This window comes from Girardinichthys multiradiatus, chromosome X (genome assembly GCF_021462225.1).
Source record: "Girardinichthys multiradiatus isolate DD_20200921_A chromosome X, DD_fGirMul_XY1, whole genome shotgun sequence".
In the NCBI taxonomy this organism is placed as follows: Eukaryota; Metazoa; Chordata; class Actinopteri; order Cyprinodontiformes; family Goodeidae; genus Girardinichthys; species Girardinichthys multiradiatus.
Genome location: NC_061817.1, coordinates 34,297,956 through 34,318,183, shown reverse-complemented (window position 1 = coordinate 34,318,183; position 20,228 = coordinate 34,297,956). Strand labels below are relative to the sequence as shown.

At 41.9% G+C, this 20,228-nt stretch overlaps 4 protein-coding genes across 5 annotated transcripts; 2 read left to right on the top strand and 2 right to left on the bottom strand.

The window, feature by feature from the left end:
* Positions 1-375: 375 nt before the first annotated feature.
* Positions 376-1,651, top strand: LOC124862794 (cytochrome c oxidase subunit 6A, mitochondrial-like). Of its 2 annotated transcripts, XM_047356921.1 has the most exons (5): positions 376-569; positions 662-698; positions 899-974; positions 1,204-1,346; positions 1,423-1,651. In XM_047356921.1, the coding sequence occupies exons 2-5, from the start codon at positions 684-686 to the stop codon at positions 1,510-1,512; spliced, it is 324 nt and encodes a 107-aa protein (XP_047212877.1). In that variant the 5' UTR covers positions 376-569; positions 662-683; the 3' UTR covers positions 1,513-1,651. The 2 variants fall into 2 exon arrangements, with proteins under 2 accessions (XP_047212877.1, XP_047212878.1); XM_047356922.1 differs by lacking the exon at positions 662-698 and having other exon boundaries at positions 410-569.
* A 1,927-nt stretch (positions 1,652-3,578) lies between these two features.
* Positions 3,579-10,753, bottom strand: LOC124862791 (armadillo repeat-containing protein 5-like). Its single transcript, XM_047356919.1, has 7 exons — positions 9,878-10,753; positions 9,768-9,798; positions 9,544-9,654; positions 7,543-8,431; positions 6,696-7,450; positions 6,154-6,286; positions 3,579-5,244 (listed from the first exon to the last, which is right to left on the bottom strand). The coding sequence occupies exons 1-7, from the start codon at positions 10,256-10,258 to the stop codon at positions 3,861-3,863; spliced, it is 3,684 nt and encodes a 1,227-aa protein (XP_047212875.1). The 5' UTR covers positions 10,259-10,753; the 3' UTR covers positions 3,579-3,860.
* A 252-nt stretch (positions 10,754-11,005) lies between these two features.
* On the top strand, positions 11,006-14,402 carry LOC124862793. Its single transcript, XM_047356920.1, has 2 exons — positions 11,006-11,259; positions 12,702-14,402. Exons 1-2 carry the CDS (start codon positions 11,169-11,171, stop codon positions 13,304-13,306), a joined length of 696 nt encoding a protein of 231 aa, XP_047212876.1. The 5' UTR covers positions 11,006-11,168; the 3' UTR covers positions 13,307-14,402.
* A 1,965-nt stretch (positions 14,403-16,367) lies between these two features.
* Positions 16,368-19,523, bottom strand: LOC124862749 (protein ALP1-like). The gene is made up of 3 exons (XM_047356849.1): positions 19,018-19,523; positions 17,246-17,477; positions 16,368-17,145 (listed from the first exon to the last, which is right to left on the bottom strand). The coding sequence occupies exons 1-3, from the start codon at positions 19,321-19,323 to the stop codon at positions 16,418-16,420; spliced, it is 1,266 nt and encodes a 421-aa protein (XP_047212805.1). The 5' UTR covers positions 19,324-19,523; the 3' UTR covers positions 16,368-16,417.
* Positions 19,524-20,228: the final 705 nt, after the last annotated feature.

The following is a 20,228-nucleotide window of genomic DNA, read 5'->3' as shown; positions in this document are numbered from 1 at the left end:
AACAATTAAATGTTGTGTTTTTGTGACTCTACAGTATTAAGCTACTTTCTTAAGGGCATCGCTATTGTTCTCTTTCAAGCATGTAGGCAAATGCATTACTTAATACAAGTATTTAGGAGGAAAAAAAAAAAAAAAAACATTGACCAGTAAAAGAAGAAATACGCCTCATATTATATATAAACCTTTGACCTACAGACCTCCCTTTTCAGTAAACAACTCTGTGCAGTGACTACAATCCACAGCAGCGGTTCAGATCGAACCAAAATTGAAAGTTATCACACTGCCAGTGTCTCGATTAATGTGAACTCGTGGAGGGTCTCTAACCCAAACCCTTCCTGTTTTCGTCCTTATAAAGCAGCTCCTTCCTTCTTTGCTGTCACCTATCAGCAACGACGTTGCACTTTGCCAAATATAAACTGAGTTTCTTGGCCGGGTGACAGACTGAAATGGGGAGGAGTCCGACACAGTTGGTTCAGCTCAGGACGGACTGAAGGACAAACAAGCAGAAAGGAGCATTTGTAGGAACATTAAAGGAAAAGGAAAACTCTGAGTACAGACCACCTGAAACAGTGAGTAGATACAAGATGTTATCTTTATTATTATCTTTATTTGCTTTTTGTCCTAGTAGGCTCAACTATAGTCCAGTTTTTTTTTTTTGCAGGGGAACAGATATCAGATCTGAAATGTTTACTGACAAGGTTTGTTATGGTTGGTCTGCCATTCGAATTAACTGCTGATTTCTGTTTCTCTTTAGACCAGATCATAAATTTAGGCCATCTTAGGTTACAGTAGACATTTCATTTAGCTGTATAATAGCTGTGTTTAAGTTGTTAAGGTTTTATTTTACCCTACATTACCCAGTGTAAATGATTGAATTTCTCCCCCTCCTGCTCTGCAGATGTCGCTGTCTCCAGCTGCTGTTGCTGCTCACCGGCTGCTCGCTGCTGCGTCACACTCGAGCCACGAGGGAGGAGGTGAGCGTGTCTTTACTGACCTTTTAAACCAAACGCAACCACATGCTTCAACAACTTCCTGAGTAAAGTCTTTGTAAGAGCACCACAAACAGGCTTAGGGTTTGGTTGAAGATGAACTGAAATGGCTGCAGAACTGGCAGCCAGCCTGTAGCACTCTGAATAATCATCATCTCTGGGGAACAGAGAACTGGGTCGTATGACCATACTTGTTGGTTGTTTTCTTCCACAGCAAGAACCTGGAAGATCCTGACAATCGTTCTGGCCATCCCTGGCGTCGGTATCTGCATGGCCAACGCCTACATGAAGGCCCAGGCCCACTCCCATGGCCAGCCAGAATTTGTGCCATATTCACACCTGCGTATCCGCACCAAGGTGATTCTGTAAACGGTTTTTACATTTAGATTTGTTTTTAAAACAGTAAGTTTTATACTAACGTGTATGCTTTCAGAGATTCCCCTGGGGCGATGGAGACCACACTCTGTTCCACAACTCTCATACCAACGCTCTTCCCAAAGGCTACGAGAGCTCAGATCATTGAGATGATCACTATTTATCTCAGCTGCATGCTTTAAGCTGCAGTCTGTGCTGTATCTGCTTTAAATACACTGACCAAAGGGAGACCTGCGCCGCCATCAGCAAAAGCAACAGTAATAAAACAACTTCATGCTGGATTAAAACGACAGCTGCTGCTTTTTTTCTTAATTCATAAGAAAAAATGCGTTTACATATCTTTGTCTCAATCAATAAGAGTGAAGCGTGAAAGCAAAACCTTCTGCATTCCCTCAAGGTCATGTACCAAGTTTAACAAGTCTGCGTCACAGCAGTGGAAGATGCTTACTAAAACTTACAATGAAATCTGAACTAATACGAATTGTGAGAAATGTGGTGCAAATGGGATGATATCTGTTTGTGGATCATGCTGTGGGGTTGTTCTGCTGATATTGGTGCTTGTGCATTGCAAAAATTGTATTTATAATGGAGGACAGTCTTCAAAATCTTCAACTTCACCAGAAATCAACAGCTACATGGTTCTTCGAAGAGGACAGTGAACCCAAACATCCACCACAATGGGTTCTGCTCCATGTCTGGGATAGGTTAGCTTAATGTTAGCCTTCTTTACGGATAAAGAAAGCTATTATCTTCGTCTTCCCAAACCCATGACTTAATTTCTGCACTGCATTCAAAAACCAGACGGAGGTGGTGGGTCAGCGGGTGCTAAGGCGTAGAGTCCCCAGAGGTCACCAGCTTTCTGCAGAGTCAATAACTAAAGGCCTCATATGCCTTCAGATTAGTTTAAGAACAGTGTGCTGAGAACTTCATTGAAACGATGATAATGATGCACTGCTGCTGGACTACAACATATAAAATCTGCAAAAACCAAAGATGTAAGCTTTATTATCAGTTCACTCCAAATGAACTGTTCAAAAAGCACAAAATGCAAACAATGATAGTTGGGATGAATGAATGTATATTGTCGATTACTGATTAATGTGTTTTAACTAGACTCCATGAAGTGAAGATGGCTGGACAAAGCTCTCCTGAGTTCTTGAGCCGGCTTCCATTTTTGTAAACCGTCTTCAACAACCATGCCTCAATGTTTTCAATGGCATCTAAATCAGGGGAACAGGATGGTCCAAAAGAGGGGCATTTTTCTTCGAAAAGAAATCGTTTGTCAGACAGATGTCAACTACAGGGTTGTCCTGTTCAGAGACTGAATCTCCAGATCACAGAGGGACACAGCAACATCTCCACAAAGCCAGATCATAACTTCTCCAGTGAGCTTTCATCGTAATGCCAGTAACGCCAAGTACCATCAGGACCGTCCAAAATGATTTGTTCTGGTGAGAAAATAAAACTTAATTCCATCTTTTAATCTCCCATGTTTGGTGCTTTGCTGTGTGGGAGGAGACGTGGCCCATGAACAGGTTTTTTTGGTCTCTGATTCCTTCTCTTACAGATGCAATCTTATGTTTTTGTGTTGAACTCAGCATCAGTAGCAGTGTTGGATCCTTGGTCTCGGCATCTAAACAATCTGGCAACGTTCAAAGACAAAAAGCCTTTTTGCCTCTGCCATCAGAGGGATGGGGTAGCGTGAATGTTGGACAAAAGACATTAAAGCCAGATTTATGCACAGATGTTGACTTTTAAGGCTAATGGTCTCAAACATTTGATTAGCTGATACACAATCGATTTTTTGGTTAAATTAGGACACCCTCACATTTCCTCCCACTTAAAATGGCTGAAATTACACAAAGGCGTCAGTATTTTGAAGCAGGTTTGAACCGTTTCATTCAAAACATCTGGCCATAACCCGGAGAGCAGACCGCAAGATGCTGAAGGGCTTTGGACAGTTCAGTGTAAAATTCACTTATCACCACACACCAGAAGAGAGGACATGTTTGGCACATGACTGATTTCTTTCATAAAACCTTACTCTTTAGTTAACTTGTGCCACATCTGCATTCCAAATGTTCCCTGGGTGAAATGTAAAGATTTTCACTGCAATTTACCAAAGTTCTTGATATTTAAGGGAAACGGCATCCAATTCAAAGCACTGAATGGATCCTTTATGGGAGGAAAAAACACCAACGACTGACAGCAAAGTCATGTGACAGCATATTTATATAGGACAGCTCAAGGAGTGCAACAAATGTCTTCCATTCAATATCATCTTTATGTACAAAATTAACACCAACGTAATTAATTTTGACATTTTAACAGAATTTTGTCAAACGGACATTCTTCCTCAACTCAAAATTTTTTAAATAATGAGTGCTTCAAAATGATGGAAATAATGCAACACTTCTGTTGGCGGATGACTGGGTTTTGCTTTTTGTTTTAAACTAGTTGTAGTCCAAGTAAGATAATGGCAAGATCTGCCCTTGCTCAGCCTAAAGCCGCTGAGACCAGGCTCAGCAGGTCCTGCTTTAGAGTCTCTGTACAGTCTGCCTCTCTGACTAGTCTGCGAAGGCAATCCGCAGCAACGGAGGATGCAAACGGACGAGGACAGTCCTGGAAACCCAGCAGCAGAGCGAGGCAGGCCCGACCCAGAGCTGGATAGCCGTACCGCTGGGAAAACCAGTACAGCTGGGGAAGCAAAGCAGCCAGGGTGGTTTCTGAGGAAGAACAGGAGCCCCGCTCTGCATCCTTCAGCAGGTTCTTTGGTGCCAACGACTCCTCTTCTAATTGGTCCTCTGACGCGTTGACAGATTTGGAAACAGAAATGACTTTTTTGATTGTGTTCTCATCTAAACCTCTGTTGAGTCCCCTGATAACCTTCTGTATGGTTCCAGTGAAAGTTTCCCTACCTTCAACTTGTTGAAGGAAACTGTTCAGTTGTTCAGACTGTTCTAGTTCAGATGTTAGATTAGCCAGGTTGTCCTCTGCAGGGTCAGTACCTTTCTGGTCCCTATCTTTCTTTTTAGCATCGTCTTGTTTATCAGCTTGCCTGGGTTGACCGGCGTTGGCGCTGGACAGTAGAAATGACACAAAAATATCCTCCAACTCTCTCTGGAGGTCATTCACCAAAAACCTGCATGCCCCAATCATTGTTTCACATAAAGGTGTTTTCTGGAAGCTTTCTGTTGATACCTCCTCTGTCACCTTTTGGAAGACACCTAGTCCACCCAGAACCAGCGAGTCTAAAGTCTGACACTGCCCTCTGGTTCCTTGTTCGTTCCCCCTTTTAGTTTCTGTGTCCAAACTGAAGCGGCATCCATGCAGGTAATGCAGCAGCGGCAGCAACATACCTGTGCTGACATCTTTGATACGAATACCTTCTTCTGCATTACTCTGAGCCTCTCCGAACCCACCTCTCAACAGAGCCCTGAAGTATTCAGATCCAACTCCATCTGCGCCCTCCACCCCAGCCACAGCCTCCCTGTTGGCTGGAATCCGGGTCCCATCATCAAGCAGCAAGACCAGGTCGAAGTTTGAACTCCCATAAGGACATGAGTCAGCGAGGCGAGGCTTTTTCAATGGAGGAGGAGAATCTCTGTCAGCGCCGCTGACTGGAGTTGGGTTTGTGTTCTTTTCTACCAGTCCGGTTTTAACGGCACCCGTCATAGCAGATAAGCATTCAAGCAGGAGTGACAAATACAGAAGATATGGCTGAGAGGTCGCATCTGAACGGGGTGAATTAAACAAGTCAGAGAGAGGCCTTCCACGGTGGTCTTCATCCTCATCGTCATCATATCCGCAGTCAAGAGGTCGCAGCGCTGCGGGGAGACCACCACAATCCAAGAGAAGCTTCCTTAACAGGGATTTGTTGCTGTTGGACAAAGAGAAACTTAACATAACTCATATATAGTGAGATTTTCCTTTAAAAACTGTTTGTAACTTTCATTGGCTGCTTTTTAACATGTGTTTATTTCTGAACCTGAACAGATCCACATAAATTATTTTCTTTTCTTCGTAAAGCCACTTAACTCTAAATTAGAAGGCTCCTCGATTTACTGAAAGAACTGTTCAGTGTTGTTAAGGTCAACATTTTAATTGGATGTTGGACTATTGTTTAAGAAAAAACACCAAAGTCCAACACATTTAGACAGGAAAACAAGGATTTTAGCTCAAAGAGCAATTAGGTGAAAACCTGGCATAAATTAGACAACCAACCGGAGGATGATGATCCCTCAGGTGATCATACTGATTTCATTTCCCATCTATAGGCTTCCTACATGTTAAAAACTCTAAACTCCACACTTTTCTAGGCTTAAATCTCCAGAGTTTTTCATACTATTTTAATAGGCCAATTATGTATGGACGGATATATGGTTTATAAAATAGGATAAGCAATAACACCAGCAAATACTAATACTTTTGAGTATTATTTTTGTTTTTATTTCTTTAAAAAGTTTCATGAAATAAACACATACATCCTGGAAAACTGGAAAATAGCGCTCAGATCCTGTCTGACACTTTCGTAAGCAACTTATTCATTTTCATATTTTTCTAGGAACGTTCTGCAAAATATGCATTTGTGGTCAGAAAAGAACCGGACAGAAAATAGGTGAAAAAGCAGCCAAAATCCAAACAGAAACTGTTGAAGAGCTAAAAAAGGCTCAAGAGCTCCTGATGGAGAATACTATAATATTAGGAAGGACAATCATAACAAATTAAAGGTGGTTTAAAAATTCCAATGTAAAAACAAAACTAAAATGATTAATGTTGTGCTACTCACCTGCTGATGAATGGCAGGGACAGAGCACAGCTCATCTTGTCTGACTCAGAGCCTGACAACATCACATGAGTGAGAACACCAGAACCAAACCCAGACTCACACTGGACCCGCAGATTATTCAGAAGAGCATCACCTACAGAGTCAGCAAGCAGAACGCATAAAGGCCAGTCCATGGTACTTCACTTATTCATACTGGCATCTTTACGTGGTAACTTCCTTTTATATGAAGCAAATGTATTTAATGCATGAAATGTTACTTTCTGTTTAGTTCATTTATGTATAAAACACTGGGTGAGTAGAAAAGGTGCTGAAATATTGATTAGATTATTAAACTAACTCTTTTAGTGGTAACTTCCTAGTAGGAGACAACCAGCAATATATTTAAAACTAATGATTCATAATAATAATAAAAAACACTTATGCAGCAATGAATCGACCAAATTGATCGACTCAGTACTGAAGGTAATGGTCATTAACTGCATTAAGTGCATGGTTTTAACAAGACATGGTTAAAAAGGGCCTCCAGGCTGTGTTCCTCTTACCCAGCTGTTTTACTTTGGCCTTCACTCGATCCGTCTGCTTTTGCCGTCTCTCTGATCCGTCGTCACTCAAGCAGAGACGGTGGCGAATAAGCGCCACGGAACCGGTTCGGACCAGTGCCTGCAAACAGCTTGGGTTGCAGCTCAGTCGGCAAAGCATGCGGAAACACCTGCTGCTGGGGTCCTGGTGTTGGGTGAGGTAGCAGAGCAAGCCGGACACAACGCTGGAGCTCACCAGGGCGGCACTGGGGTCGCTGGCGTGCGAGAAACGGGACAGCAGCAGCAGGATGGGTGACTCTGGTGTCCAGGGTTCGGGGTGATAGGGATGATGGTAAGTGCTGGTTCGGGGTACACCAGGGGGGCTATCGAGTGTAACTTTAGTCAGGGAAGCTGCTGAAGGAGACCGTCTCCTTTTCTGTGAAGAAGAGACTGTTGATGGGGAGACGGGTGTATTATTGGAAGAGCAGACGACGGAGGAAGCAGTCAGGGTTTGGGGAGTGATCCGACTAGAGGAAGGTGGATCGGGGATGCTCCAGGAAGACGATGAGGAGGAGACAGGTGATAGAGGTGAAGCTGCCTTCCTCGAAACAGAGCTGGATGAACAGGAAGTTTTAGGCGAGTGGCTGGAGTCTGGGTTTGGGGAAGAGGTTTGAGGGGATGAAGATGAGGGATTAAGACTCGCCCATTCAGCATCAGCACAGGAGGAATCCAGCAGATCCCCTTCAGACGATATTAATCCCTCAGAAAGCAACCAGGACCTACAGAGAGAGATGACATTCAATCTAAATAACATGGAATACAGATAATATTCACTTTAAAAAAGGCTTTAATATTAGCTTTTTTTCCATACCTGAGACTTAAGAAGCTTGATGAACCTTGTTCCCTCCCAGCTTCCTCCCTCCTGGATCCCTCAGGAGGAGGAAAGTCAAATGACTCCAAACATGAAGAGGACAGAAGCTCATTGTGAGACATGTTAGAGGAGACGCTCACATCCATCTTCTCCATTGTATGTTCCTCTCCTCTGGTGAGCTTCACCAGAAGCGCAACCAGAACAGGGACCAGCCCCAACTCTTGCAGCTGTTCCAAGGCAGATTCATCAAAAACAAAGTCTACACAGGCAAGAATAGCGAACCTGGAAAGTGGATGATTCTGGTGAGAGGACAAAAATTTCATCAGGACCTCCAAACCGCCATTCTCTTTCACCTTGGCCCGGTTCACCGCCTCTTTGCAGCACAAGCATAAAGCCTTGAGGAAGACTCCTGACTTCAGCGGGTCCCTTTTAACTTCCTCTGTGAACTTCTGAATGACCCCCAGAGAGCCCACAAGAGGTCGCAGGCAGCCTTGAGAGCACATGTTAGCCAGCGTTTTCAGGGCAAGCTCTTCGAAATGTTCACCAGACTCCCCTGATGCTATGACAGCAAGCTGAGTCAAGACACCAGAACGAGAAATCTCTCTGGCACATTCGACTCCACAGCCCCTAGTCAGCTCATGGAGGGTCCTAAGGGCTGCACGCCTCAGTCCTTGAGGGTATTCTGGGGCAATAAGAGGGGCGAGGGCAGATAACGTCCCTTGGGTGAGCAAGGAGAGGCGGTTTGTTGGTGAGTCTGAGAGGTACAGGAGGGCCCGAGCAGCTGACTGAGCGCATTCAAGTTTGGGACAGGAGTCTGAGGGTGGAGTGACTGTGGGAGATGACGGAGCAGACGACAGGGACACACAAAGGAGGAGAAGAGGAATACCACCTGGAAAACCAAACAACTCATTAAAAGAAGAGTTGGAAACATTTTGAAATGTTATTCAGGTATCCTGGTGTAGATCAGGGATGGGCAAAGGTGCCAACTTTGTTTTATAATATTTTTATGAAGCCAACTCAAGTTATTATGTCTTTGGGTGCAGCTAGTAACTGATGAAAGTGCTCTAATAATGACCGACATAATTAGCAAAAGAAGCAGTGTGTTTTATTGGGCTCTTATTTGACAGATCAACACAAAGGAGGACATAAATGTGAAGGAAAAGGAAAATTATAAATGGGTTCAGATTTTGTTGACTGAACATTTCATACGTTTGGCTTGCAAATGTCTCTGACTGGGAGAGTCTAAAGTAAAAACACCAGACTCCAGCCGTTTTCTAAGATTACTTTTCTTTCAGGACTGCGATGCATTTAGCTCCATCAACTCTGACCAGCTTATTTGCAAAAAGTTCCCGTGTGTTTTCATCTGACCTACTAATTAGGTGACTTTGGTTGCTCTGGATTTTATTTAAGGATATCAAAGAATGTAAATGCACATCGCAATTTTCAGATTGCTATTGTTAAATGTGTATTACCTCATAGAAAAGCTGCACAGTATTAGAAAACCAGGCAACTGAAATAGTACTGGTAAATATCCTGTTATCAGTTGCTATAAATCCATATTGTTCTCACTCCTCTCTTTCACATCTTTGCTCCTAATAGTAAGTCATTTAGCATTTTGGCCACCGTTATCTTTGTTAGATGTGGGCATTTACTGCAGTGAGACGTCAGCCAACAGGCTGCATATTACTTTGGCTAGGAAAGTGTGGACATTTTGATTGTATTCCAACCAGTCCTCTCCAACGCTGACATTGCAATGTCCATATAATTTTGATATATTGTGCAACCTTACCATGTACGGTTTAGCTTATAATTCCCAGATAGAGATTACTTTGTTTTGTTCTATCACATAAACCAAAATAAAACACACTGAATAAAAAATGTTCATGAGGCATAAATACTTTTTCAATGCACTGTATGGTTATATGTGGAATTTCTGGTCCATGTATTATTATTATTACAAATTAAATGCTTTTTAGAGAGACAGAAACATTTCATAATTACCAGCAGAGTGGATGAGTGCAGAGCTCTCTGGATCCATGGCCAAGTTCCCTAAAGCTCTGGCAGCCCGGTTTTGGACCGTATCTAGCGCCACGTTTCTCTTCATTATGTCCACTATGAAAGTTAAGAATAATTTGTTTATATTTATTAAAAACTGATGACTTTAGTGGAATTTGCAGAAGATATAGCAGCAAATCAAATATGATATAGAAATGCTTTTTACTGACCAACAATGTTTATTCCTTCAAGCTTGCGCACCTTAAGTGGAAAAAATTAAAATTTCAATAAGTGCATAAAAAGATTAGATTAGTGGGCTGCTTTGTTAGTGAGATCTCACCTCTACGCGTGTCTCCAGCTCAGTGCAGCAGTTGGCCAGGATGCTGAGAGCCAGGTCCAGAGTTTTCCTGGAGCACTCCGGGTGTTGGAGCAGGTTCAGCAGGATCTTCAGACCACCTTTTGCTCTAAATCTGGCGATGCCAGCCTTGTCGCCCTTGATGTGCTGCGTCCTGATGGCAACTAGGGCTCGCCACTGACACATTTTAGAGCGCTTGTCAGTGTCTCTGCATGAACCTGTCTGATGCTCGGCCCCTCCAGGTGGTCCAGGTTTGCAGAGGTGGGTCAAGCACCAGGTAAGTGAGGACTCTGGTGAAGATGGTTGGCCTGCTTTGGGGCTTACTCTCGGCTGCTTCCCGTCAGCTTTCACGGTTGATGAAGCCATGACTGATGAAACTGGCAGGCCGCGCGTTCACTTATCTTAACTTTGCGATGCTTAGACTGATATCACCGACACCGTGAGGCATCACTGTGCATCGCCAGTGAAGTAATAGGACACAAAAGAGCATCTTTCTTCACTTAGAACGATTAGCGACTTGCCAATTAATCATCAACGCTTTAAAAAACTTTTTGTTTAAACGTCTTAACGTGCTGCACACAAACTACAAATACCAACAAGACAATGGAAAGTTGTATCACCTGACGCCGCACTCCCTGACGGGAAACGGAGTCTCCAATCACAGGTCCGCTCCCTTAAAAAAAGGCCTGCCGCTTGCCAAGGCTTAGAAAGCGCTACTCGACGTAACAAACGTGTATCTGCGCAAGTTATTTATTTTTTTTGCTAATTCAAATGGTGAAAAATGTTCTATTTTAGCATTGCTGTATTACCAGAGGCCGAATATATTTTGTGAAAAAAAGTGTAATCGTCTGCGTTAGCCGCTAACGCCATCTTTAGCCAAACAACAAAACGGGGGCGGTCTCTGAAGGAGAGCAGGGGCCGAAGAGGTGGATCGTTCACAAAATTCAGGGATTTGTAGTTTGAGCTCGGTTTCAAGTCGACCATTCTTACGCACGTTATGCCTCTAAAAACTACATTGTCCATAGCGACACTGAGCAGCAGTTCGAGCGACACAACCAAACACTTTTAGGCATTGTAGTTCGTGATGGGGTTATTAAAGGTTTAAAATAGCTATAAAAGACTACAAATACCAAACTTCCAATGATTGTGATAAAAGCAATCGTTTTCTCGACGCCAGAAAATCCATCGATGTATCTGTAAGGTTGTTAAATTCCGCGATAGATACACCGTTGATGAATACAAACTTTAATGTTATTGCGGTACGTTATATAAAAATATGGAAGTAATCGACGCGATAGTGATAGCTGATGCGGACGGAAAGGACCCGGCTGCGCCCAGCAGTGTGGACAGCGATAAGACAAAAGCAGGTTAGTAACAGAGAGTTTGGACCAGTCATCGCATGATGCGAGGAAGGACTGATGAGTGCGCAACGTACCCCCATTTTAAATGTCACATTAACCTTATATGTTTTTAATATGTGGGAACTTTCTACTTCCAAATGGTATCTTATCAGACTGTACAAAAAAAGGTACATGCAAGAGCTTTCTATTAAGTCAAGAAATTTCACTTTAGATATATTTTGTCACAAGTAGAACAACTCTGCTGGAGTGAGGTTTAAGCTTTTCCTCCCCTGCTCTGCTCAGATAAATCTCCCTCCAAGCATTTCCACACTGCTGTTTGTAACCGTCCATTCTTTTCTTCTAAACATGGAGAAAGACAAAACAGACAAAATTACCAGAATAAAAATAAATAATACAAGATTAAGCACATTTCTTCACACTCACACAGGCATAAGACATCAGGTGACAATAATAAATTGTGTTTCCAACGATAAAATGTTTCAAAACTGACAGTATGGTCGCGACTGTTGCTTTTACTATTTGCTCCACTGTGCAGCGACTGTGGCTCTATGGGAACAGTAGTTGTCTTGCAGACTGAAAGTATTGAGCTTGAGGCCAACGTCCTCCTGCAGCATGTCAGTGTGTCCCTGGGCAAGGCACTTTACCTCATGCTGCTTACTGATCTGTGTATTAGTAGCTTTGAGTGTTTGGTATGACTACAAAATAGCATTTAAATTCAGTCTGTTTGCATTTGGTTCCATAAAAGCATCAATAAATATTATTAAATCAAAAAATAGGATTATATTCAGTTACCGTGTGCAGTTTAATGATAAAAATCACTATTCTTTATGTAACTGGTGTCCTGAAGAAGCCTGTTTCAAAATGGGTGTTTTTAAGAGCAGTATTTTCATTTGTATGGCTGTGACATGCAGTCACAGCCTGCAGTTGCCTAAAAAAAGAGAAATATCACCCATCCAGGTTTTACTGTGAAACAAAATAAATAAGCATATTTACTACACTACAACTGCATTAAAAAAAACAACTAAATATTGGATGCACATACTCATATATGTACATATTTTATGTTTATTTTATTTCCTCTAAAATGTATATATTTATGTTTAATGTCTGTGCACTGGGAGTGTGTCAAAGTCCTTGTTTATGCACCTAATCATGGCCAGTAAAGCTGATTCTGATTATTTACTAATGCAAGGTGATCAGCTTGATTCATCGACCCAAATACAAACAAACTGGAATCTGCAAGGCTTTTTTCTTTGGTGCATTTGTTGTTTAAACTTCAGTGTATTTTCTAAAATACTGCACTGTAAACTGATATTTACCAAACAGTCAGTGTACATTTCTTAATGAAAAAACCCACTGGATAGTATCTTTATGTAATCAAGCTCAGGGAAAAATGCTCTGCTTGTAATAAACAAAAATTATCTTTTTTTGTTTTTTTTTGTTTGTAGAATTCATCTGGACACTGCAAGCTACCTGGCACCTTGTTAATACCCGACTGGAAATGGATCAGGCGTTTGACCAGCCAGTGTGCAAGAAAAAGAAGCTCTGGGAAGTGGTTGCAGAGAAGGTAAATGCCAAACTGAGGGAGTCAGGGGTCACAGGCATCACTGTTAAGGCCTACGAATGTGATCTGAAGTGGAGAAACATGCTGGCCACGTACAGGAAGAACACCGACAGGGCCAGGCGATTGGGGGTGGCCAGTGTCCACTGGGAGTTCTTCAAAGCCATGCATGACGTGCTGGGCAAGAGCAGGGAGGAGATCGAGGCCCAGCGCCAGGCCAAGCTCAGTGGAACCAGAGTGGGCAAGGCCATAGCCAGCAAGAGGTTCACACCTATCCTTCCTACGCCCCCTGCAACAGCTGCTGCCTGCATCAGCAGGCCCCCGCAGGACATCCTGCAGCTGTACATGGAGCTGCAGGAGAGGAAGCTGAACATGTGGGCTCAACAGAAAGCACTGGAGGAGAGGAAAATAGAAGCCATTAATAACCTGGCCCAGGCCATCTCCAGTCTGGCTCAGACGAACAGCCCACAGACATCAAAGGATGGACTTTAGGCCATTTACCAGGAACTTTCATAATGCATGAATGTTTTCATCTGAAACGTCACTTTTATTGTTACAGTCTGTAGAGGTGCAGCGAACCAACAGAATTCCAACACAGACCTTTTGTTTTGATAATTTTTTAGTCTTTTGGTTCTTTTGTTATTAGACACACAACCCTTTTGTCTCTGAGGACATACCTGACATGTTTCAACGCAGACGTCCGTTTTCATCAGAGGTCAGAGGTGTCACTAGATGGTGTCAAAATCGGATGTCGTTCCAGGTGTAAGAACGCCTGAAGGCCTGTTCGTCCCAGTTCATAGCTGCATGGTCTCGCTTCCTCTCCACTGTCTCCATGATCCAACGCTGATCTCTGTTGTTTTCCAAGTGTATGATTTTGGCTCTTCCCAATCCATAATTTGGTTTTCCTGTTTGAAGTGAGACGCTATCGCTGATTTTAAGTAAACAGACACAAGCATTGCATCATGGAGACAGTGGAGATTAGAAAGCGAGCCCCCGCAGCTATTAACCAGGACGACGGGGTTTCCAGATTTCCTACACCTGGAACGACATCCGATTTTGACACCATCTAGTGACTCATCTGATGAAGCCTCCATCGAAACATGTCTGGTGTGTCCTCAAGAGAAAAAAGCTGTGTGTCAAATAACAAAAGAACCTCAAGCCTATATTGTATACAGACACAATTGACTTTATTGGAATATTTGATAACTTTTTGTCTTATTCATGCATCATCTGTGTCTGCTTACCTTCACTCTTTGTTTAGACAGACAGGAGGATGTTCCTGCAACTGCCTGATAACAGAGTTGTCTCCTTTATTTTTCTACTTGAATACAAAAGTAATGTGGAACTCTGAATACTATGGAACATAAATAACAAGCAAATAATGTGTCCAATCATTTCTGCACCAAAAAAAAAAAGGTGAACATGATTTCTATAAATAATCAGAATGATCCCTGACATATAAGGTCTGTAACACGTGTTTCTTACATTATTGTCTTACAATAACTTCATGTTTGTGGGTCTGCTGCTCCTTCAGATCATGCCAGCATATCCATCTCCACACAATTAAATACTAATGGCTTCAGTATTATTAATGGTATTACATTTTTATTTTAAAGTCATTTTTAATGTGGAGGACAATAATTAACCTTGCAGTAAATCTGCTTACTAACAAAAGAAAATTACCCCCAACAGAGTAGTAAGAATTAAATGTAACTGGACATCTTAAAAAGGCAACCTGACTTTATTTTGCTTGTTATAGGGGAAAATTAAAATAGATAAAGTCTGGTCTGTGAGATCCAACCGATCAGAACCAGGTTCGAGTTGATGTTTGGGTTCTAAAGAGTCTAACACCAGAGTCTGAATAGCAGGCACAGATAGCAAGGGGTTCTGTTCTGGTTTGATCTGTCTTGGGTAACCGGGAAACCGTCACTGTGGGTCAGGGTTCAGACACATTTTGCACATATTTCAACAAAAACAGGATGGAATAATTAGTGCATGAATAGAAAAAACAGATGGAAGGATGTATAGATACACATAAGGATACAACTTTTGAACACCGGGTCAGAGAAAGAAGTGTTATCTGTTGTGGAAAGTGTGATCTCTTCTACCATCATCTGCTGGGGAAGCAGCATCAGAACCAGGGACTTAAAAAAACTCAACAAGCTGATAAAAAAGTCTGGTTCTGTTCTGGGGACTCCTCTGGAACCTCTGGAGATCATTGTGGAAAGACGGATTCTTCATAAAATGAAGAACATTATGGAGAACCCTGAGCAGAGGATGCTCAGGGTTCTCCTCAGGGTTCTCCTCTCATGAGACTGTCCTACAACAACAGTGTCTTCAGTCAGAGGCTTCTTCAGATCTGCTGTAAGACGGAGCGCTACAGGAGATCCTTCCTGCCTACAGCAATCAGCATCTACAACGGTTCTTTGAAGAAACCTTCATAATGAGCTACAACAACATTTAATTTCCCTTTGGGATTAATAAAGTATTTTTGAATTTGAATCTGAGGCAATATAATATAATCAATTTTACTTTTTGTTTTAGAAACTCAATACAATTTTAGACGTTTTAATCAAGGCTGTGGTTTAAAAACATCTCATTATCCCAAATTATTGCCACAGTAAAAAGTGTTATATTTAAATTTAAGATGATTAAATGATTAAAGATTAGTAAAGATTATTAATAATCTTTGTAGATTGGTTAGAAACGGAGATAAAGCTGTTTTATGATGCAGTGCCTTGAACTTTTTACATTTTGTGACGATACAACAGCAAACTTCTACGCATTTTATTGGGATTTTGTAATATATTTTGAAGTGGAAGAAAATAGATACTTGATTTTGTAAAACAAATATACATATATAATGAGCCTCTTTTGCTGTAATACCCTAAAACAAACTCCAGTGGAACCAGTTTCCATGAGAAGTCACCTGATCTGTAAATGGAGTCCAGCTGTGTTTAATTTACCTCACTGTAAATCCAGCTGTTCTGTTTCAGGCCTCAGAGTTTCGTTGGGGAACATTAGAGAACGAACAGCTTCATGAAGACCAAGAACTGCAGCAGAGAGGTCAGGGAAAAAGATGTGGAGTTAAAGCAGGGATGGATTATAAACCAATGACTGTGGTTGTTGACAAAACGCCAAAGTTCAGGGGTTATAAATACTTTTTAAGGCATTCTCATAGATATTTTAGATGGATGGATGGATGGATGAAAGGACACGAGTAAGGAAAGGAGGGAAGGAAGCACAAAGCAAGAAGAAAAGAAGGACTCAAGGAAGGAAGGATATGAGATGAAAGAAACGGACACAAGGAAGGATGGTAGGACACCGAGAAGAAAAAAGGAAGGAATGAATGAAGAACCGGAAGGCAGTGAGGAAGGAAGGAAGAAAAGAGGGACAAAAAGAAGGTCAGAACATTTAGACGTGGGATAGGGAATACGTTCTTGTTCTACACTCATCCAGAGCTGAAAAATGCTGAAATCAAATGTCATATTTTTTCCAGACTTCGTAGGAACCCTGAAAATGTGCTAATTAACAGTGACTCAGACAGCTGGCATTCTGTCAGCATAAATCTTTATTACCTCATGTATTTTTGTCAACACGAAATCACGTTCTTCCAGAATTACCATTCGTCAACAGCAAATCTGCAACTACATCACGTCTCTGTACTCCCTCCTCATCTTCTTCCTGCTCCTCCTCCTCCAGGGTTACAGTACTCTCTGTCTCAGACCCCCCTTGAAGCTCTTGTCCCATCTGCACGAACACATTGTGTAACACACATGCAGTGTAAACGACAGTCCCGGCTCGGTCGTAGTTTCCGATGTCCAGATAGGTGAGCCGCTTAAATCTGACCTTCAGGCTGCTGACCGCCTGATCCAGGATCTGACAGTGTTCCTCCAAGGTTTGGTTAAAGAGTTCCTGGTCTGGTCCGTTGCTGTGTGTGTAAGGGGTTAGAATCTGTGCAGTTAGGGGGTAGCCGGCTCTGGCTACAAGGCAGGAGCCCGGCGGCATCAGTTCAGGGTTCTGTTTGAGTCGGTCTCTCAGTCTTCTGCCTCGATCCACATTAGAGCCTTTACTGACTCTGCAGTGCAGGAACTGACCTCTACAGCTGCACACAAGCTCCAGGTTTAACCAGCAGTCAGGATGGGCTTTCTTCTTCTTTCTCTTCTCCGCAGGTCCTACGCTCTCCAGGGCATGTTTTCCTACAGGTAGACGGATAGGAATCTGTGTGTGTCCCAATACTCCCAGAACCTGAGGAAAACAACGTCCATCATCCTGCTCTTTTTTTACAACCAGACTGGAAAATGGGAAAAGTGCCTCTGCAGCCTCCTCTCCTGGAAACACACAACCCTTAATTATTAAAAATAGTTTCGCTTTGACATCGTCCAAAACGTTTACAGTGAAAAGAAACACATAACAGCAGAAGGAACGCACCAACTGGCCATCTGATTTGCTCCTCCTTGAGGTTGCTGATCCGCTCGCAGAAAGAGAAGAAGATCCTGTGGATATTTCCTTTCTCCAGCTGGAAGCGGCGGGACACGGAGCGGTAGCTGACCCGTTCAGAGAGCAGGGACAGAGACAGGAGGACAGTGTGGGACAAAGACAAGCGAGCCCGTCCAGCCAATCGGGCCATGGATTTGGAGCTTTGAAGCAGCTCTGAGATGCACTGGGAACACAATAAATGTTCCTGTCTTAGTCATTCAGTGGACTCTATGATGCATCACATGAAATTTATCCACAATATATTAGATAAAATGTATATTTCAGTCACACTGGATTACGTCCAGGATCAAAATTATACATACAGGTTAAAATATATTCAAACACTAAGGAAGGGCAATATGGGCTTAAAGTTGTTCCTGAAACCATTAAGACCATTGCCCCCACTAACAGGGTTTCAATACAGATTTGGTGAAATCTGGGAGAGGGGGCCAAGTTCAATTGGCTGAGCCTAAAAGCAATCATGGATCATTAGTTATTATTTACTGGGATGGATTAGTGAACAAACTGAGCTCAGACATGAGAGACGATTAAACATGTAGCATCAGATTAAAACAGTTATAACACAATGAAGATTAATTGCACTTTTACCAAGTAAAAATGCCATTTCCTTTAAATCTTACAATTAAATTCTAAACAATTTAAAATCTTTTAATTTATCTATGCTAAAACCTTCAAATCAAATTTAATAGTATTCTCCGTCTCAATAAACAAATATAGATCCATGGTCTTTGTGGGTGCGGCCCGTGGCGTAGCAGTAGAGCATGCGCCCTTTATACAGAGACCTCAGTCCTAGACGAAGCTGTCTTGGGTTTAACTCCCATCCCAGAGACATATGCTGCATGTCTTCCCCGTCTCTCTACCTCACTCCCTGTCTGCCTTCTTTATTAAAAAAAAAAAAAAAACACAAAGTAAAGGCCACTAGTGCAGCAAAAAAAAAATAGATGAATAAGCTTTAATGGGGGCCTCTGATGGTTTGGGGGCCCTAAGCAGCGGCTTAGTTGGCTCTGCTTGAAACATCCTAACCAATCTCCTTTTGTCTGAGGGTCTTCTTCCAGCACTTAGCAAATTAGAGAATACATCTGAATAACTCTTACTTGCATCGTTGTTTCAAGGGATTATCATGGAATCTGCAGTTGTTTTGAAAAACTAAAACACAAATTTGTGTAAATTCCCCTTTTTCACTGAGTTTCTTGGACATTCCCGTTGCTCCAAGTATTGGTCAATCCAAAAAAGTACTGTCAAACAGATCCTTTTTTAAGATCATAATCACTAAAAAAGGTTAAAGGCTTTGGTCTTGTCAGGTTAAACAGCATTTTAGACCCTTTAATACCACGTATTAAAAGAGTTAAGTGAATTTCTGCATATATATTCAGCCTGTGTGTATACATGAGGCAGAGTAGATTAGACACTGTCAATAATAAATAAGAAAACTCGTGCATAAAATGTTTGTTTTTAAAAATAATTGAGGTGGTTTCCTGTATAATCTTTCTACCATGGAAAAATAGCTTTTTAATGTAAAAACAAATGTCCCAGTTATAATAAAATTAATGCTAATGAGTTGATGAAATCCATTGTTCTAATTTAAAGCTCAACCATTTTAGTAGAACCTGTTAGTGTTTTAGAAAATTACTGTAAAACTGTCCTATTTTTCTTTTTTTTTTTTTTATCTAAAATGCGAACCAGGAGTAACATGTCATAATCACCCTGACTGCTTCACTGTCCGCCTCGGACGCTGTCGCTCCTTCCTCGGTGGGACCAGTTAACGCAGCCGCTGTGGGAAAAGCCTGGGGACCGGGGCTCGGTTTACTCTGCAGTAACTGTACGTAAACATCTGAAGAAGGCTGCGTTTCGACTTTCCCAACCAGGTCAGACTCCAAGATACCCTCCACCACCTGGTCCAGCCGAAGCTCCAGCTCTCCGGCTGACAGAGGCTGCCACTCCCGCTCCATCATGTCCAGAACCGCCCTGCCCGCAGATAAAACATGCTGTCTGAGGTCCATCTGAGCCATTGATCAGTGAAACACATCCGTTTATCCGAACAGCGCAGACGCAACGAAGCGAACCCGAGCGGAACTATGCTAACCACTGAGCTAAAGTTTGATGCCTTCAAGGACTGTCGGACATTTCTTAAGAACCGTTGAGGCGTTAGTAAAACAGGAAGAATCAAAGTACAGCCAATTTAACCTATTAGGCTACTGTTAAGTGCTTCAGAAACACACAAAAAATAGAAATCAAATAAAAAAGTAATTTTAAAACCTATGGTATAACGAACAGATAATTGTGTATATTTTAAAATCGGTTTCAAGCATTACCATCATACCGTATCGGCTTTATTTAAAGAGCACTTTAAACACACACAGAAGCAAAGTGCTGTACACAGAATAACTGAAACAGGGTTCACATATTTAAAAATAACCAATAATAAAATCAAAAGGACCTTTAAATACAAAACAGCCCAGTTTTAAAATAATAAAACAATCATAAAATCAGACAGAATGACGCAAAATGGAAATAGAAAAAAAAAAAATGTAATCATTAAAAACAATTTAAAAACCAACATTTAAGATGGGGGCAAAGGTCAGGGAGAAAAGATGGGCTTTAAGAAGGGATTTTTCTCAGGAGCAGCTGATCAAGTGAGCTGAGGGATGGTGAGGGTGTAGGGATGAAGGTGCTTGGACAGGTAGGACAGGCAAGGCCATCATAAGCAAATAAAATAATTTTAAATGAGTCCTAAGATGTACTGGCAGCCAGTGCAGGATGGCTAAAATAGGGAAAATGTGGTACAACTTTTGTGTGCCAGTTAAGACTCGCAGCAGTATTTTTTACCTTCTGAAGCTGAAAGATACAGAAATCGCTGATTCCTTTATTAAGTGCATTACAGTAATCCAGCCTAGTAGTTAGAGGCATGGGTTAC

Bases quoted from the DNA above. Each gene is read 5' to 3' on its own strand.
- LOC124862791 (XM_047356919.1), bottom strand. From the start codon at position 10,258: ATGGCTTCATCAACCGTGAAAGCTGACGGGAAGCAGCCGAGAGTAAGC. The intron at 6,287-6,695 runs GTAAGAGGAACA...CTGACTCTGTAG, and splicing joins GGCCAAAGTAAAACAGCTGG to GTGATGCTCTTCTGAATAAT. The intron at 5,245-6,153 runs GTGAGTAGCACA...TTTGTCCAACAG, and splicing joins TCCCTGCCATTCATCAGCAG to CAACAAATCCCTGTTAAGGA.
- LOC124862749 (XM_047356849.1), bottom strand. From the start codon at position 19,323: ATGGCTCAGATGGACCTCAGACAGCATGTTTTATCTGCGGGCAGGGCG. The intron at 17,478-19,017 runs GTGATTATGACA...TTGTGTTCCCAG, and splicing joins CGGACAGTGAAGCAGTCAGG to TGCATCTCAGAGCTGCTTCA. The intron at 17,146-17,245 runs GTGCGTTCCTTC...GTGTGTTTCCAG, and splicing joins GCAAATCAGATGGCCAGTTG to GAGAGGAGGCTGCAGAGGCA.
- LOC124862793 (XM_047356920.1), top strand. From the start codon at position 11,169: ATGGAAGTAATCGACGCGATAGTGATAGCTGATGCGGACGGAAAGGAC. The intron at 11,260-12,701 runs GTTAGTAACAGA...TTTTGTTTGTAG, and splicing joins CAGCGATAAGACAAAAGCAG to AATTCATCTGGACACTGCAA.
- LOC124862794 (XM_047356921.1), top strand. The intron at 975-1,203 runs GTGAGCGTGTCT...TTTCTTCCACAG, and splicing joins CTCGAGCCACGAGGGAGGAG to CAAGAACCTGGAAGATCCTG. The intron at 1,347-1,422 runs GTGATTCTGTAA...GTATGCTTTCAG, and splicing joins ACCTGCGTATCCGCACCAAG to AGATTCCCCTGGGGCGATGG.